Genomic DNA, 19,784 nt, shown 5'->3' on the forward strand with positions numbered 1-19,784 from the left:
AACTGTGCCTATTGAAAGAGAAAAAAATGCTCTGCAAGCATGTGTGGCCTACTGTTTTGTTGAACTTAGAAATTCAATGTACCTGCAGTGCAGTTCTAGTCAACATTTCAGAGTGTATGGGATGTTCTCTTTCAGCTAACTGACAGCTGCGCCAATCACCTCACTAATGAAAGTATTCTGCTGTTGTGCAGTGTGAGTGAGAGCAGAAACAGCATGCATGGGAGTCCTGTGCGTGCATTTTAACACGTGTCTCTTTTCATTAACCGAAGGCCTCAACCACACAACATGTGGGCCCACCAGTATGTCTACAAACTCAACCACATGGAGGCTTTTCTGAGCCAGAGGTACAGTGATGCTGTTGCTACTGCACACATTGCTATCAATAGTGGATGTTAGCTATATTAATGTCCGTTCTGGTGTGCACTGTGCCTTTGGGCACAGCTCCACTCCTGCATCCTCAGCCACGGCTGGAAAATATTCATGAATTGGGCACGCTCTATTAGGCTGCCACTAACTTTGGTGATTAATGAGGCCGGCACATGTGGACGAGCTACGGACAACAGGCTGCCAACCAACCAACTTACAGAGAGGGGGAGCCAAAAGTGGAATGGGTTTCAGCTGATGCTATTGCTGAACACAGAGCTTTACATACGTAGACACAGACTCACACACAGGCATGAATCCAGACATGCTTCCATTTGCTGCATTTTCTATTGAATGAACGATGAGAGTGTGCAATCAATACAGCTACGTCACTTCCTGGACTGTCTCCCTCTCGTTAATGTATAATTCTAGTGTGGTTGCCTCCTCCCTTTCCTCACCCCAAACAACTACATTTCACCCCTGCCACATCTGCCAAATAACATCCTCTCTTGTCCTCTCCTCTCTCGAATCCTTTCTTGTTTTGGACTCCCCTTAGTGTCTTCTATCTGACTCTGATCTCCCCTCATTTCATTTCATTTCATTTCCTTTCCAGTACTCTCTAAGACCAGGGACACAGAACAAGAACCTTCCCGCCAACATGCACACCCACACACATGCAGAGGGAACAAAAAAATTAATGTTAAAATGAGTTTCTCTTCCCCAAACTATCTAATATTAAAGTCAGAGGGTGCCTAAAAGGTTTGCTTGCTATCACTATTCTCACTGGAGCTGTATTAATCAACTCCCGGTGGAATACATGTCACAGAAACAGAATCTTTGCCCTGAAACTGGAAAAATGACTGACAGGTACAGAAACACCTAGAAGGAAAAACAAGTAGAGCTATATTTTTTATACTTGCAGTCAAACGGGTTTCGTAGTAAGGTCGGTTTAAACTACGATTATGTATATACATATCTTTCCTTTAGTACATTCAATTATTTATTTACCAATTTCCACATAATCAAATGTTACTTCAAGCAAATTGAATGAAATGAGGGTAAAAAAACAACAGCATGAATTCACTTTAACTGAATGTAAATACAAACATTTCGGTTTAATTCATGTAATTCTGAGTGACACATTTTGTCCTAAAGGTTATGAATAAAAGGAAAGTCAAAGAGGAAGCTGAAAGGCAGAAGAACTGAGAATAGAGATAGACGGGAGGTGGGCGGTTCAGAGTGGCTCATTGCCATCTCCAGGCAGTCTGAGAAATGGTTGATGTCTCAAGTCTATTTCCTTTCTTCAAAGCATTGTGCTGATTAGGGAAAAGGTTAGCGGGTGCCACTCAGGGTCATGGTGCCTTTGTCTAGGGAGTTGTAATTACTGCTCGCTGGACTACAAGAGGGTGGGAATGGGCTATGGTTTAATCTTCCTCTCTATTTACGAGAATAACTTCCCTTAAGGAGATCTTCAAGCTTTTTTAAAGGTCATTCAGTTTAGTAGCTTTAGAATCTAATGAGCACCTTTGACAAAGAGGTGGTCAGATCACTCCTGGATACAACTTCAAACTCAAGCCTGATTCTCTTTAGTCCGACTAACAGAGGAGTTTTGATCATCAGTAGGCTGTGTTTTTAAGGTATACACAGACTTGCAAACATGACATTAAGATAGAAAGTATAAGACAGATTACACATGACACAATGTAATGTGCTATATAATTAATTAATGTGTGGTTCATTATGACATCGCAAATGAGGAAGGACCCCGCAATAAATGTGATTTAGTTTGGATGCAGAAGCCAGGGGATGTTGATGTGAGGGAGTTTTAGCTGAGCAGTGCAGCAGCTGCTTCAGAGGGGAGCGTGTCACAGGGTGAGATGTTGATAGGCAACACATCCGTTGTAAGAACAAAGTCGGCGTGCGAAAAACAAATGTGTGCTAACATGTGTTAAAGGATAGCAGACATTAGACAAAATGTTTGCACTGTGTTGGCAGATTCTCCCCCTAATGTGTGATCGTGTGTTTTGTTGTGAAGGTGTGAATGCTGTACTCACAGTCAGCCTGTGCACAGATGAGGCAGGAGGTGGTGCTGTTAAAGAAGGTGAGAAGGCCGGCCACAGCCAGGCTGATGTCCGTGTTGGTGGGCCTCAGGTCCAGAGTGGTGAACCGAGGGAACTGAACCTTCAAAATGTCCTCTGGAGCCACCTTGACATAGGGCACCTGCACAGAGAGGCTAAAATCAGACTTCCTGTTGCATTTTAACCATCCACAGTTTTAAATTCATGTTTATGTTAACAAAGGCAGCAGACATCTGCAGAAAGGACAACCATATACTGCAATAGATCTCACCAAGAAAAATGTTTGACATTGAACTGCAGAATAAAAACAGTACAATGCAAAAAAGGCTGCCAGAAGAAAGAAAAGCTCAGTAGAAATGGTATCAATCTCTTAAAATAAATTGCAAGCAAGATGACCCAGGGGTCTGAGGCAATGTGCATATTCAGAAGACACATTTTCTCAGTGACACTGAAGCAGATTTTGCAGACTCCAAGTGTAGAGCAAATACAATTATTTTGGTTCCACCCACATGAACAAGCCCTTGTTAGAGAAAACTTCAGTACAACACCCCCTCACCCTCTGTGACAAAACATTTCTTCACCCGGCTCACAGTGGAGCAGCTCAACTGTGTGTTTCAGGTAACAATTCTATAATCCAACATATCACAGCAAATTTAACCATCTAATATGTTGTTGTTGTTGTTGTTGTTTTGATTGGTGCTGTTAGATCATTGCTTTGCACAGCTTCTTAGCAATACCAGAGTGAGCTACAAGCTTAATTGCATCTGTAGTCCCTGTGCCAGGAACAGGGTATAACTAAACTTAAATAACAAACAAACAAGAACAATAATTTCTGATGTTAAAACCATATAATATGTTAATGTGAAGAAACCTTTCCTGTTTATTAACACATTTAAAACTTTTAGCTGTATCTTTTAATCGTTTTGTTACATAGATTAGCATTTCTAAAATAAATAAAGGGTGGGACAATTGGGTGCAAGTGACAACTTCCAGGGTCAAGAATAGCATGCAATGGAAGGAAATGCTCCTGGAATCATTCAATAGTTGGTGGAACATGACCAGGGTATGTAGAGATAAAGTATCAGCTCTAAACATGTTATGTAATGTATGCACATGGAGGATGATTGTCCTGCTGTATTGTTGTACATTTTTAGAACAGGGTGTAAAGCAGCTTAATCTCTCCACACCATAGACCCAAAACGGATGTGAACAGCATCAAAAACCCTTAAAGCTGTGAGTCAGAATCTGAAACTCATAGTGGCTGTAAAAGTGCTGCTGGACTAATTGAAACCCGAGATAATGTAACACAGTCCTATACTTAAAAAGTTAACAACAGACTGCCATGTAGGTCTAAAAATCAGAGTCTCCTAAGATCAATAATAAGCAGTACACTTAAAATGAGGCAGAATAAAGCAACAATTATGCTGGGAAAAACAACACATTGAAAAGCAGAAGCATATAATAAGGCACGCGTTAAGCCAGTAGTCGGAGCAAAGATCAGGCCAAAGGAGTAAGTAAAAGAATGCCAGCCAAGCCTTCAGTGAGAATCAATAAATACAAAATTCTTCTATTCCAGCCATTGTGAGGAATACTATCTTCAGTGAGATGGATTGCTGTGTTTTCACAGGGTATATTTGCTGTTGCTGTATCTGTATCTGTATATCTGTATTCCTTAGCTGCCTCTAATTAATTGATCATACCACCCCTACTGCACTTACAGGTATATCTAGCCCAGACTGTCTGAGGGGAGGTTAAGTACATGGCAGCTAACCTTGCAGCCTTGGACATTTCCTGAGCACAGCAACTAATTCGGACGGGAGCCCACTACAGATCTGCTGAACTTCAGGAAAATCATAAATTACCGTCAACACAATTTAAACATGGCACCCATCTATTTTCCTCCAATGAAATCCATCTGTGCTTCAGTTCTCCATGTGATGATGTGAGCGGATACATGCTGCCAGGGCTCACAGCGAGGCTCACAGCGAGGCCTGCAGAGAGTGCAAATAAGTGTGGCAGGTGTCGGGTTGGTCAGCTGCCAAGGCGTTGCAGTAGAGCGCAGTGGGGCTTGAAGGGGATGCGGGAGGACATGCTGGGTCCGAAAAGAGGGACAGGGAAGGGAGCCTCTTCATCATGGCAGATTGCCTGTCTGTGGTTCCCAGCGCCAATACATTGCTTTCCTCCTCGTACCCACATCCCCTCGATTGGTTTTCCATCCCTGCCCATCAGGGTGAAATAGAGTCCCTGGGTGTCTGGATGGATGGATGGAGGCGCGGCAACCACTGACAGGCTCTTCTGGAGCACCATTCAGGCCACTGAAGGCGTCCTAAACCCTACGTGATAACCATACATCGGACTGAGGAAATGTGCCAGTCTCCAGGTGTGTCCTTCATCTTCCTGGTTGCATTTTTACCTTTTGTTACGTCACGTTTCTTACTCTGATGTTTCTTTGTTTACCTCAGATTGTTTACTGTTCCTTTCTATTTAACCCATGTGTTCTTTCCTTCCATTTCAGCACTGCAGACTGGTGCTGACCACATCTTTCACTTAGAAACCTGACATGCTTCGATAGGCTGTATCTGAGGCAGAAGGGAGCTTAGAAAGCAGCTTACACAAAATCACGCATATTCACACACATATCCAGACACCCACACACTCCCTTTAGCTACAAACACCAGCAAATGGGGGAATTACTTGGCTATGAGAGTCCATTCATCATTAATACATTTCCCAGCATGTAGCTTTGACTCAAAACAGTATTTATTTTGACATCCTGGTTATTCTCCAAAAGAATATATTTACTGGAATACATTTCATTAACAAGCACTTTACTAACTGAAAATGACCTTATTCTACAATTATCCTCACTGTATTTTATCCACAGCTTTTCAAAAAAAAAAGCTCTTGGTTTAATGTAACAACAAAATGGGATGATAAGACTTTATCTACACACCATGCCTCAGCTCATTTTTCCACTGTTGCAGCAATATGATTAATTGGTTGATGAACTGAGGCAGTCACTATCCTCCTCATGTGGTGGAGTGACAAAGTGTTATAAATCAAGATTTGAGCTAAAACAGGGGTACTCAAAGCAGAGAAAATCAATGTCCACATTATTAACAGCAAGTTGTTTCACACATCAAAGTCGTTGCCAGAGTTCTTATCCGCAACCAACAGCTAGTATCAGTCACTCTGCTGATCTATTAATCCCAAAAAATAAAAACAGATAAATCTTTCCTACATGTGTCTTTGGAGCGCACAGCTTCAAAGACTTCAAGCCGAACAGCTGCATCACTTTCAGAGCAGCTCGGCAGGAAACTCACAAGTTTGCCATGCCAGCTATCCTGGGTATTAATTAGTGAGTCAATTGAATGCCAAACTGGCCTATCTTATAATAAATTATGAGTTTTTATTTACTGTTTTGGGCAATTCCCCTCTTTGTGTGGGTTTTTTGTAATTGATTAAGATGCGCTAATCAGTTTATTTGAATAACAAAGGATCTAATGACTATGTGTCATGTAAAATGGGTCATTTGTATTCACAAACCCACAGACAATTGTCAAACAATTCTTCAGTTTCATTCAGTATCTTTCAGCTAATTTTGTTTAGCCACAACGTAACCATTTGCTTCAGTCTTATTGCTCTTGTCAGACACAGCAGGCATCTTTTGAATCTCAAAAGCGTGTGATAACACTACATTGTGTTACCTGCCCAGCCCAACATGGTAGATAATGTTAGCAATTAGCTGAAGAACCTAATAGCACAATCTTTGAATAAATAGCCAGAACTTTCTCTCAGGAATTGGCAACCAAAAACAAAGCACAAAAACGAATGAAAACTGGATCACCATTCACCAAGCCAGAAACACGTTAAATAATGAATGCTGCTCTGTGATAGCATGATTTCAAATAGGCTTTTTGCTAACACGTTCATCATTAGAACTTTTCATGGAGATAATTTGTGTATGTTGTGTTTGATAGAGACAGCATTTAAATAAAGATACGTTTCGTGAGTCTACATCATTTGGCTAACAGACAATTACTAGAGGAAATGTAGTCAGCTAGATAATGGAAAACATGCCGTAATTCAAAGTTGGAAAGAATCTCTTAAAAAGCATCTGTTCATTGCAGTGGTACTATTGGTGTGGGAGTGAAACTAATTACATCGCACCTTTGTGAGGGGAGGAATATCTCCTGCAAATAAAAAAAAAAATCCAAAGGTAACCGCTTCGCCTTTAATAATCTGGTGGCTTCAGTGTGAATAGAAATAAATGAGATGGTGACTGCTGGAGAGAAAGACAGGCATGTACCAGGGGAATAAAAGGTGAGTGAGGATAGGGAAACTGAATGTAAGTGAGAGACAGAAAAAGGAGGGAACAGAGAGAGGGTGAGGGAGGAACTTAGAGTAAAGACTGACAGAATAAGAGAGCAATGAAGTGAGCGAGATGTTGTGACTTTGGACACCGTGTGCAGACAGGAGAAGAGGGAAACATACAAACACATATTAGACACAAATACAGAGTGAGGAATTGGGAAAGGGCTGCAATCAGCACTCATTAAATGGTCTCATTGAGTTTTGTGGTTTTAAATTTGATTCTGTTGTCAAAGGCAATCTGTCTTATGTTCCCCACTTTATTGGCTCATTTCTCAAGACGTACAGTTTCAGGGGATTCACTAACAGCATCAGCATTTGGCTTTGTTATTGCTTGGTCTCAGTGGGATACAAACAAATTTCAAGTTAAAGCAGGGTACTGTGGCGCTCATTTATTATTTAAAAGATGCAGAACCTATTTGCTATAAGAACAGGAAGTCAAATAAGTTGTAATGATTTTTTAATGGCTACAACTTGGATTTGAACTTTCTTGGATGCAGACGGAAATTTTAACCAAGTAACTGCTTGGATAAAAAACAGGCCCGAATAAAAATAAAAAGTCAATGGCATGCATTGGTAGGGGCTGTTTCAGGTATACGTTGGAGAATAAAAAACACTCCCAAATGTTTAAAAAGAGATCTTTCCACTTTGATAGCTTATCAGACACTAAAACACTAAAGAGTTGGAGAGTTATCAGGAAAGCGAAATATCCTCTAAGGTGTATGTAATGTGTATTTGTTGTATTTAAGTAGTTAAAGCAGCACCTTGCCAGATGAACATGCATCATGTTTTATTTCTTACTTTTGGCTTTTGTACAATTGTTAGTGTTATGACAAGGTTTTTTTTTTTGTTGGAGAAAGGGAGTTGTTGTGATTTTTGGTACAACCCAACCACAAAAGGTACAACTGTGTCCCTTGTGTTTTTAGACTGTGTGTATGACACAGAGAAAGAATCTGCTGTGTGGGGTTGTTCATACTGTATGTGTGTGTGTGTGTGTGTGTGTGTGTGTGTGTGTGTGTATATATGTGTGTGTGTTTCCTGCAGTGTGACAGAAAGGCTGGCAGGTTTGCAGACAGAAGTTTGACAGGCGTTTAATGAGGAAGCTCTCACAGGACACAGGCTTTGCACAAGTAAAACACACGCACTAGCGCACAAACGGACACACGCAAACGCACACACACAGACACACAGACACACAGACACACACACACACACACACACACACACACACACACACACACACACACAGATCAGTTTAGGAAAAGGAAGCACCTTTCAATGGCAGCAAAAATATCTCAACCCAATTATAGTGCGCTTACAATATACTTGCCTTAATTACATTGAGATGCACTCTGATCTTTTTAGATTAGCTATTAAAACAAGGTATAAAATGCAACAGTGCTTTTTCTACTTGCAGGCTGATGTGCTGTTGGCTGCTTGTTGGAAACAGAAAGGGCTTGTCATGGCTCTGTATAAGCTTAACAATAACGTCTGATAACCCCTCTTCAAAGGAAAATCCGAGGTTGCATTCAAGAAGGTTAGTTTCAAATCTGACTAGGCATTCGTCAGGAGACAGTTGCTCTGAGCTGGAGTGAAACTGAAAGCTAATTTCCTTTCCGTCCAGTATAACAAGTCTTGGGTTGCTTTGGTTGTTGAGCTAACAAATGCCCTAGTCATTCTGTTTCCTGTCCACTGTGAACTTAACAGGAGCCTGCCTAGGGGGGGTCCGAGTAAGGGGCGGTGTAGGGAAGTTGGATGTGTAGCAGTGCCATATGGAGAGCAGAGACATAATGAGCAACTACATCTGTTGGCTTGGACTCAGAGGGACAGTGGAACAAAACCCTTTTCAATAAAAATCCCAGCACTTTTATGGGTCTTGAAACGTGACAGGCGCGGTTGTTGGAAAGCTAATGTTAGCGCTGCCCATCAGTCATGTTTAAACCAACTAATTTACATTATCGCACATTGACCTGGCTATCAATTAGCATACAACACATGCTTGGCAAAGAGACTGAACTGTCCTTGAAAACACTTTGCACTACAGCCAAGTGGACAGCGGCCCTGTCTCAGTGAGCTGGATAAAAAAAGTGGACATAGCTAATCAAAAGATCATCAGTTGCAGAAAAGCAACCAATAGCAGAACAGAGTATGAAGCCTGGCTGGAAGTAGCCCACTGCATGCCATATAATTATGTTGGCTACAGAGCATTAGAGAACAGATGCTGTTGGAGACATTGTCCATCAGTCAGCAAGTGTTATGCCAAGGCTGGAACGCCAGAGTGGAGTTGGCACAGGTGGTTTTGCAGGGTGGCAGGAGAAATAGGACTGCAGGTGGTAGTCTATTTTCTCTACCTGATGCCCTTTCGAACCAAAAAGCTTTATGAGGGATTTGGGAGGCCAGCTGTTGGCATTCAGAAAAGGCATAGAGAAAATCATGTGGTATAGACAAAGGGGAGAGATGAGACACCATAGATGAGTGGCAATGCTGCCCAACCAACAATCGCCATCCCAGACCGCCGAGTCATCCCAGTCTCAGCCCATGAAGCCATATCTCTATTTGTGGTAGTAATGATCTTGCATCAGGTCCCTGCGGTCAGCGCAGAAGCAGAACAGTGATAAAGATGAATTGGGCAGCCGATCCCATGGTGCCTTTTAGGAGAGTGGAACATTGACCGAGAGATCTCTATCTCATTGATCAGCCAGTTCAGAGAGAAAAAGTTCCTTTCCTCCAGAGAGGCATGTTCCCCACTCCATTGCCCTATTTCAGTGCAAATGTCTTCGTGAAAAAGAAAGAATTGCTTTTTTAACTCCCCTGCTTTGCTAGTATTATTCCAAGCAGTGGGGATAGAAAAAGATGAACACACTAATTTGATTTTGGAGGTTGACTCAAGACTCCTACCGGCTAAATGAAGTAATATTTACCAGTACATATTCTCCCGACTGCAATTCTATCTGTGTTTATTAAGCATGGAAAATGTGTTTGTATGTCGCATTCAAATATTTCTATAGGGAGCTCTGATTAGATAAGGGTTTTTTTTTTTTTCTAATTCTGGGAATCTAGCCAAATGTTTGACTTACAAACAAACTTAGGTCTTGGCCTTTGAGTAGAACAAAAACATGTTGATGGAGAGAACAAAGACTCAGATGTTCCTGTTGAATTCACTTCACAGAAGGTAAATGATGAGAAATTATTTCAATGTGCAGCTGGCGGAAAAAGACAAGCAATATCAGCTGACTTGAGTGTTACCTGCTATCACAAAAGACAAAACTCCTCTGCATGACACAGCTGACTAAGACGAGAGAAAATTAACTTTGTAACATGGCTCAGAGTCCTTTCTCAACCCTTGATGACAACAATCAGCTAAATTGAAATCCATTTTCCTTGCTGCTAACCTGGGAGCAATGTTTTCCGTTGCTTTCATCTCAGTGATCAAATCAGGAGACTGCTACTTGATGACAGGATAGTGGATTTGGATATGCACATGGCACTTCTGCCGGTGCCGTGTTGACAAGACATACCAATGGTGTTGTGAGAAAAGGGTCAACAGAAGTGCAGACGACAGCTGTGCTTCACTAATTAGGATCAGGCAGAGACAGAAGCACCTGCGTTTTGTTAGCAAGAAAACCAAACGGAGAAATCCTGCCCAAGGTGACACTCAGCTTAACATCCACATGCTTGTAATCAAATGTGCTTTCAGATTTGAGCACTTGTATGCACAGACACGAACCTTACAAAATGAATGCCGGTGCTGATATGTAACAAGTCATGATCTGAATTTAATTAAGATCATTATTATTTTGTGGCAATTTAAGCCTGATGCTGTGTTACTGTAACTTGGGCAGCAGACGTAGGTACAAAAGGTTTTGCTCTCCTATCACCACATTGGATTCCTTATCAACATATTGTGCATGATTATATATTCTTTACTAAAATTTCCTTTATATCTTTAATTAAATGTCTGATATCTGCTGAAGGACAGTCCGATCCGATTTTGATACTTTATTCATGTCAAGTTTATTCATGTATGTGTTCTCAGAATCTTTACAACAATAAATACTTGGCCTATGCAAACAAATAAGCGCTGAGTAAGTAATTGCAGTAAAGACTTGTCAAAGGTATATTGGGAGTAATGTCTCCAATTCATTGGTTGTTGGTTCACCACATAACAATAAGGGCTCATAAGATGTCTCACAAAAGAAGCAGTAACCAATCTTACAACATGTTTTTAATTATTTTAATCAAATAGTATTTGTTTCATTGACAAAATGCATAACGACCAAAATGTCATACGATCAAACACAAATATTGGTGTATTCTTCAACGAAAAGTATTAGTTGGGCTGTTATAATATTATGAGATCTATATATATAATTTCTGGAAAAAAAAGACGTGATATACCACATAGCAAAAACCATTACATAAACCAGTGTAAGCATGCAGAGTAAAGGAGAGGCTCAATCAATCCTATTGTTTAGTTTTTAATTAAAGCTGAACAACTGTTTAACATCAGTTAATTAAAAAAATAGATCAAATAAAAGGTGGGTTCTTAATAAAGATCTATTAAACACCTCTATTAAACTAAAGACCAATGCAACATGCTCTGTCTTGTAAGAGACATTTGACTAAGTAGCCAAAAGATTTAGATGTGGGGGTTTATGTACGTGAGCAAAAGATTTGGGTGAGTACAACACAGTAAGAGGGTGGGAGTACATTAAATATATATTCATTTACTTTACCATATCGTCCACTCTCAATGGGATCCTTTCCACACTAAGAAGCATCTGTATCAGTTTACCATTCAAAGCACCCTTAACACCTCACAGCCATTTGTTAAGTCCTCAGAACATAAAATCATGAACTTTATCGTGTTTTTATTTAGAAATAAAACGTACTGACATATACTATCTACTGACCTATAATTAAGTAGCTCTGAATGTTTATTATCTTTAGTTTGAGGCTGAAAAGCTTTACTGAGGTCCAAAAAGGGATATAAAGTATGAGGGATGATGCAGCTCCACTTCTGAGACTACTACTGAGCATTTACCATTAAACCTCCTGAGTCTACGACTAAATTCCTAAGACTTTCCAAAGCACAGACACAGGCAGAAGGACACACATACATAAAGCTAAAATACCAACTGAATCTTAACTTAGAAGGTCTTTGTACCTTTTAAAAACACTGGAGGACAAATTTGATAGCTTCTTTCTTTGGATCCTAATGAATCCTAATGACCACAGAAATAGAGTATAATAAATTGGATGAAAACTTGAGTGTAGGGACGTGAACGACATTTAGCTCTGGGCTAACATCATATTGTAATGAAAATAGCAATGAAAGACTCATTTGCATTACATTTCATGTCATTACATGTATTTGTTGAGTGAGGCATCTGTGAGTGTCAGCTCTATTTAATCAATGGCATGTCACTTGCTGACAAAACATATTGCTTTTGGCTAGAAAGCGTTTGACTTTACATATAGTGGTTTTAAAGCCCAATTACAGAGGAGAGCTGAACCATAAGCTTACCCCCAGAGCAGAACAAGACAGACACAGCAGAACTAATACCAGAACGCACTCAGACGTAGAGATTCAGCATGAGAATGATGGAGGGTGATTAAGAAGAGGTGGTGAGAGCGGGAACAGGCTTCTGAATAATATTATACTATAATATTTAGTTACTTTTTTCTTAACAGTGGCAGAACTTGACCTGGTAGATAGCTATATTTGCTGTCTGAGAAAAAAGTTGGTGAAGGTAAATGACAGGAATGAAACATGTGGAGGAGGTGGAATGAGAAAAAATAAGCAACAAGAGGAGAAAGGAGAGAAGTAAGAAAGAGGTGAGATTGAGGACACAGACAGCTAAGAGAAGTGAGGCTTGTGAGGCAGTAATAGCAGATATTATAGGAAGGACAAAGAAAGAGAGGTGAAAATGGGTTAAAACTGCAGGTAAGGTGAAAGGGAAAAAGACAAATAAATGAGAAAGAGGAAAAGGTGCTAATGAAAGCAACAAAGGACGGAGCTGTTTGTGATATCGACTGAAGATTAAAGGAAGGTGGTTTATTAAAAAATAATAGACTTGGTAGCATGTTCAGCATAAGACAATTAATGTAGAACTTTCCAGCAGAGGAAACTATTGCTTTATATATATATATATATATATATTTATCAGTGATAGGAAGAGTTATGTTTATATTTATATTGTAATCAAACCAGGTTACTGTAACTGATTGCTGTAATATCTTTCATGTTATATGAAGGTTTATTTTGTTATCATACTTGGTTTCCGACCTGTGTGTGTGTATATGCACGACTCGTCACAAGGTGCCTCCCCCTTTTGTTGTTTTCATTCAATTGATGGTCAGGACTGGTACGCCTTGTCGGTGAGTGACTATAATTAAGCTAGGTTAAATGAGGAATTAATGTTAATATGAACGAGTGTATAATTTCATTGGTTAATTTGGGTTTTGTTTTGTGTTTGCATTGCAGGTTTACAACCTAACTAAATGTCACTAAGTAACTAACGTTACCAACGGGCTAGTGTAGCTGAAACAGTTGGGCTAATCAGTGGGTGAATTTATTGTGTATGTGTGCGCAATAAAACTTCGTAAAGTGACTCGAGTTGTATCCGCCGTACTTGTCCGGATAACCCTTCAAGAGGGGAGTTTATTAAACTATAGCAGGTAGTTTAGTGAAAATCTGGACAGTTAAACAGGTAACAGACCCAATGTTCTTGTTTTTGTTAAAAATCTCTATCTCTATGACAACTGAGCCAACTAAAGCTGCTAATGGAGGGATGGCATGCTGTTTTTTATAATAATAAAAATAATACATTTATTTTATAAGCACTTCTTCAGGTGCTCAAAGTCGATTTACAGAGGAACATTAAAAAAGACAATAGATAAATAAAGTAAAAGTCCCATTAAAATCGAGCAATATAACAACAATAACACATTGACAAAGCTAATTAGGTGGACCTTCAGCTGAGATTCGTTTTCTCAAAGGAGTGACTTTGTTCATAAAAGACTGCATCCGGTTAATCGATGTATCATTCCGTTTGATTCATACATGTAAACACAGTGCCAGGCGCTAACAATGGCTAATTCTTTATCTCTAATTGCTTGAGATTGCATTGCCTCAAGCAAAATGAAGCTTCTCTTAAGCTGATAAAACTTTAAACACAATCATTGCTATCATTAAAAGCACATGAAAACTACATTATGCAACCATGTGTAACAGTGCATGACATGTGTGGCTAATGACATTATAAACTAATCTGAAATCAAAGGATTTATTTATTTTATTTGATCACATAATATAGTGTATGTAAGTGCTGTATTTTACTATGGCAGTTTATAATTCCAGAGAAAATACACATCAATGCGTCACCAATTACCAATACAACATATATTATATCTTCTGCTATCTTCACACTCATGTAAAAATAAATACTTTGTAAATGGACTGTACTTACTGTATATAGCACTTTATCAGTTCTTTTCAACCCGTCAAAGCGCTTTCATGTACGACATAATTCACGTCGTACATGAAAGTAATTCACCAATTCACACCTCCTTCATACAGAGCAGTACCACTAGGGAAACTACATTAATACTGTACACATTCACACTGTTGACCATGCCATCGGGTGCAACTCAGAGTTAAGTATCTTGCCCTAAGGATACATAGACGTGTGACGATGTTGACAGTAAGGGCTGGGATCGGACCCACAAACTTCTGGATGAAAGACGGACGCACTCCCTCGCAGTCAGTCGCCCTTTGTGTACTTTGTATGGGGTATTACGGAGCATGTGAAATATCTGGTTTGTACTGATGTCCCCATCTGTGAGAACAAAGCTGAGTAGAAGTTGGCTACTCACCAACAGGAGAATGCTGTGACCAACTGTAGTGCAGCGGTTGGCAGGGAGACGGTCTAAAGTGAGCGTGGCTACTGTGTAAATGGTGAGAGAGTTCGCTGTTCGACTACCTGACTTTTTAAGTCACAAAAAGCAATTCCACAGCTCGCCAAGTGTAGCACTGAGCTGCTGGACAACTAGCAATCTGGAAACCTCAACACACACTGCATGCAAACACAGCAGGCCTCTGAACATGTGAATGTGAAGTAAATTACTACACAATCAGATCTATGGCGAATGCTCATTGAATGAGCTTATGAATGCCTTACAATAATGACACAAATGAAGCACTGGCCCGGAAAAATCTTTCTTTCTGAAAGCATGAAGAAGCGTTTACCAAGTTGTTAAGTATCCATTCACGAGCAATCAACTGTGCCTCAGCTTTGTCCGCTGGCTTCATTCAACAATTGCTTCGGTCAGACCATGTGGAGGAATCCTATAGAGTTAATTTGCCTACAAATAAAGTCATTCGTAGAAAGATGTTTGACTCCAAACTATCTTGAAATTAAACTGAAGACTCAGAAACAAAAGGAATGATTCATTTTTACAAGGACTGAATGAGTTTTTCAGCATTACCTCAAATACCAATGCACACGGTGAAGCAAACCACTTTACATGAGTAGACAGGAAAGAAAGAGCCGGAAAATGAGAAATGAGAATCTGAAGAATGTTTGCAACATAATGAGATAGAAAGGATAATGTAGAACTTTAAAACCTGCACATAAATGACACCCAATGCACATCATTTCCTGATTATTTAAAACATTTTCTTTGTGTTTGTTCAAGAGTCAGTCGGAATGGTATTTCTGTGCTTTTGTGTGAATGCATCTGTGTGTGTGTGTGTGTGTGTGTGTGTGTGTGTATGTGAAATGAAAGCACAAATCTCCTATTATTGCCATCTCTAGGGCTTGAGCTACACTACTGACCCCCAACCTCAATCCAGTGGGCTCTTTGTTTGCCCATCAGACCTCAGGCTGACCTCTAAATCCAACCTGAACACCACCCATCCAAAATGCAGTAGTGTGATCTCTCTTTACTTCTGCAACCAGATGGCTTCGCAAGCCCAAAGCAACCTCAGGTCATCTGACGTTATATTAATATTCATAACCACATCTGACACATGAATCATTGAGCTTTGTGTTTCTTTAATAGAGACAGGTTTAATAAACATTTCATTCGTACGGTACAGGAGCAGAAGTCATAGGTAAAAAGTAGTAGAGTAAGAGCATTTAAACAGAGCTAAAGCAGTGGCACAAAAATGGATTTTAGATCAAATATTTGAAAAATGAAAATTAATCACTGACATTTACTCAATTTAGTTTAAAAGCCTTTATAGCTCATGACAAAAGGACCTTAGTCTGAGGCTTTGTATGAAAATAACAAGATTGGTATTGTAGATGGAGCCTTGTAAAAATCAGAATAGGGGTTAAAAAGTCCATGGCCTTTTCATTCATTTCTAAATCCCCGCTTTTAAATAAGAATCACATTTGTTTTCCACACAGGAAACAAAGCAACAGCAAAAACAACTGCACTGCGCATTCAAGCCATTCTGACTAGCTGCAGCGGCCTCCAGATGAGCACCTGTAAAGCAGCAGGAGCCTCTCATACAAATCTCCCGTAAATGTTCCTCATTAGTCAATATTAACATACCCTTCCTCGACACTCTGACCTCATGTTTTGCTTGCGTTGAAGCATAAGATGGAAAACAAACTACATACACAACACAGAGACAGTCAAGCCCTTCTCTGCAGTCGCTGTCTTTCTATTAGTCACCATTAATGTGTAACCCAGATGGGCTCAGCCCCACTCTGTCACCCCAGTGGAAGTAGCGTCTGCAGCAGGCAGTGCAACCCGGGGAGAGATGGATTGGGATGGGTAGATGATGTGCTGATCACATAGTGGGGTCTGTCAGCTGCAATATTGCTACCAGTGTCCCAGGAAACCAGCCATTGGAGTGCGAGCATCTGTGGCCTTTAGGACAGCACAATATGTCATTTCATTTGATTTCATCGCCACCGTGATGTGTCAAGCCAAACAGGCTGAGAAAGACAGCACTATTGCACAGTTTTCAGTAAGTATAAAGAAAGAACGTAGAAGTATTTGAAATGTAATTTAGTGAAACATTTTTTTATTTGATGTTTCACCAAATTAGTCCAATTAATTAATTCTGGAAATAATTTCCTTTTTTTATTCAACAAGCAATTTGTTGTACTTCAGCAGTATAATGAAAAGAGCTGAAGCACAGAACTGAGTACCGCTCTGTTTATTTATAGCATATTCAACAACCTTATCACATATTTTCCTCATCATTGTGCACCCCCAGTGGTTTGAATTCACAGTGATACAAGGTGGTCAGAGCTCCTAAAGCTCAGGCTGAACAGTTTTTACCTTTTATATCCAGGTGTAGTACGGCAGACCAACGCATACACAAAAAGTAAAATCCCCTGTTGATATTACTGAGATGAGACAAATATTCTGTATAATTCCATACATTCTCAATCCATTCTTATTGTGATACTGTTAACATGTACTACAGGCTCTCCTGGACCGTAAGAGCACAGTTATTGTGGGTAATGTCTCATGAAAGTGCTGTACTGTTAGTTACAACACCCTCCTTCTAATATAAGTTCATATTGATAAGGACCATTACCCAGTCAACTCCTTCAGAGTGATCATGACAGGAACAATGTGACCTTCTGTGATCCACACACACATGCACTAACACACACACATAGAACAGCAGCTGACTTCACTGATTTGCACAGCTCGAGCCTGAGATGGGCGACCTAATCAGTGAAATCAGCTGGTGTGATATTCGGTGAGAATGAAAATCTGCACACTCTTGGCTTTAAATAGCACCCGGATGAGGACCATTGAGTTAAGACTGTCCGTTATTAATCCTGATCCTCAAGATACAAAACTACTACGACATTTGGTTTTCCAGACCTTCATTTAAGACCTGAATGACTACCACGAAAACAGGCAGTGTAATGGCGACCACGACCGAGGAACATTGTGCTTCATTATTCAAGGATTGCCTGCAAAGCTAAAAATAGATATTAATGCCTTTAATACAACAGTGAGAAAGAGATAAGATGATCAAAGTACAGTATTTCCAAGGACACAGCTTTCCCTCCCGGGTGTATTAAACGGTTGCCTATTGTCACGACAACTTTGTGTCAAAAAATAATTAGTGTGTATATTTATATAATCTCCATCTGTAAACCAGACTTCATTTCTTTTGACTCATTGTGCAAGATGTTTTGAGACATATTGACATGACTCTAAGTTTGTATAAATCTATAGGGTATGTTGGAGTGGATTTGGGTCGAGAATTTCAACCTTATCCCTATAATATCTATCAACTTCCCAATGCTCAAACTTTCAGTGTGTTCTCCACCTATCTTACTGGAGGTGGAAGAAGAAGCAAGAGTTCCTCTGTGGCTGCCTTTTGAACTGATGTTCTTCTTGATGTTAGCGTGAGGTGAGAAATGTGTTAAAGCACATCAAACCATGCATTTCCAACTGAATCATGTCAGCAGAGAAACACCTTAAACCAACAGACATTCTCTAACACTTTTCAAAGAACCTGAAAAGATGACCTACATATGGACTAACCCTCATGCTCAGTTATGTTGAGAATTTGCAGTTCTTTTTTGCTCCTCTGAAATACAACTGCTCCTCTGAAATACAGCATCTAAGTTTGTATGGTAGAGCAACAATACAGATAGATAGAATCGGAGGATGAAACCCTCTTTATTTGTCACATACATGCACACAGCAGAGCACACACAGTGAAATTGGTCCTCTGCATTTAACCCATCCTAGTACTAGGAGCAGTGGGCAGCTACTGTATTGTGCAGCGCCCGGGGAGCAATTGGGATGGGGGGATTAGAGGTGTCCGGTGCCTTGCTCAAGGGCACCACAACAGGGCCTAGGAGGTGAACTGGGACCTCTCCAAGTAGCAGTCCACTTTCCATATTTCAAGTCTGTTTGGGGACTTGAACCGGCAACCCTACGATTCCCAGTCCAAGCCCCTACTGACTGAGCCACTGCTGGACAGCACTAAGCATGCTAAATGTACTGCGAAGATTGACTACGGTTTAAGAAAGACAGAGGTGTTATGTAACATTAACTAAATGACTGTAACATTTATCGATCTTGACCTTTATCAACTTTGGTATTTCTTATACATTTAGTATTTATTTGACCAACTACAACAGCTGTCCCCCTCCATTAAATTATATCTATATCAATTAGTTCAAGGTCATTTAGCAAAGTAAAGATTCATTTTCATTTCACTTATACTTAGTTGAAAAAAGTCTGAATTCCATGTTCAACATGGATTAAAGTGTTAAAAGTTGCTGAACATGGAGTGCAGCCCTTTCAATTTCTATTTATGTGCAATGCCTTGTTTTGTTTTATGCTGCTGCAGCAAAACATTTTCCCATTCTGGGATTAATAACATACTTCTTATTTTCTCTTATCTTATATTAAGAAAAAAGTCATTGGGCCTTCTGCCTGAAAAATAGTAATACATGTCTCGAACTAAAAACAAATTCCTCCAAAGCAGATGGGAGACGATAGTTGCTAGGAATAACATACAGGAGTATTGATTCATTCACAGAGCAGTACACCCAACTGGTTTAATAAACACACCTTTTACATAATTCTATAAACCTGTCAAGTTGTATGTATTAACATATTGGATATTCTCTTAAAAAAGTAATTAGGATTTAAATACTAAATACAGTTTAGACTACAGCATTGATGACATTAATGTGCATGCGTGGGAAAGAACAAAGACTTATTGAACATGACAAGTTTATATTTTTCTATCTGTGACAGATGTGGAAGACAGGCTCAACCTTTACGTATTCTGGTCCTCCAAATGTTGCCCGACCCATTCATATAGTCAACAAGAATTTATACATAAAAATGCAATTTCTGCCAGTGTGGGGAAATTGTGAATCTTTAAGGCCAGTATAAACTCCGTAGGGTGTATGATAAATATCTTTTATGTAACTCTTCCAACCACTACTCTGAAATGTAATTTTC

The 19,784-nt window shown here is 39.8% G+C and overlaps 1 protein-coding gene across 1 annotated transcript in view; it reads right to left on the reverse strand.

The window, feature by feature from the left end:
- The window catches only part of grik4 (glutamate receptor, ionotropic, kainate 4), a 252,415-nt gene that overhangs the window by 75,202 nt on the left and 157,429 nt on the right, over positions 1 to 19,784 (reverse strand). The window contains 1 exon segment of the mRNA XM_063907054.1: positions 2,418 to 2,583. Coding sequence (XP_063763124.1) covers positions 2,418 to 2,583 — 166 coding nt within the window.

The sequence above is a fragment of the Eleginops maclovinus genome, chromosome 18, assembly GCF_036324505.1.
Source record: "Eleginops maclovinus isolate JMC-PN-2008 ecotype Puerto Natales chromosome 18, JC_Emac_rtc_rv5, whole genome shotgun sequence".
Taxonomy (NCBI): Eukaryota; Metazoa; Chordata; class Actinopteri; order Perciformes; family Eleginopidae; genus Eleginops; species Eleginops maclovinus.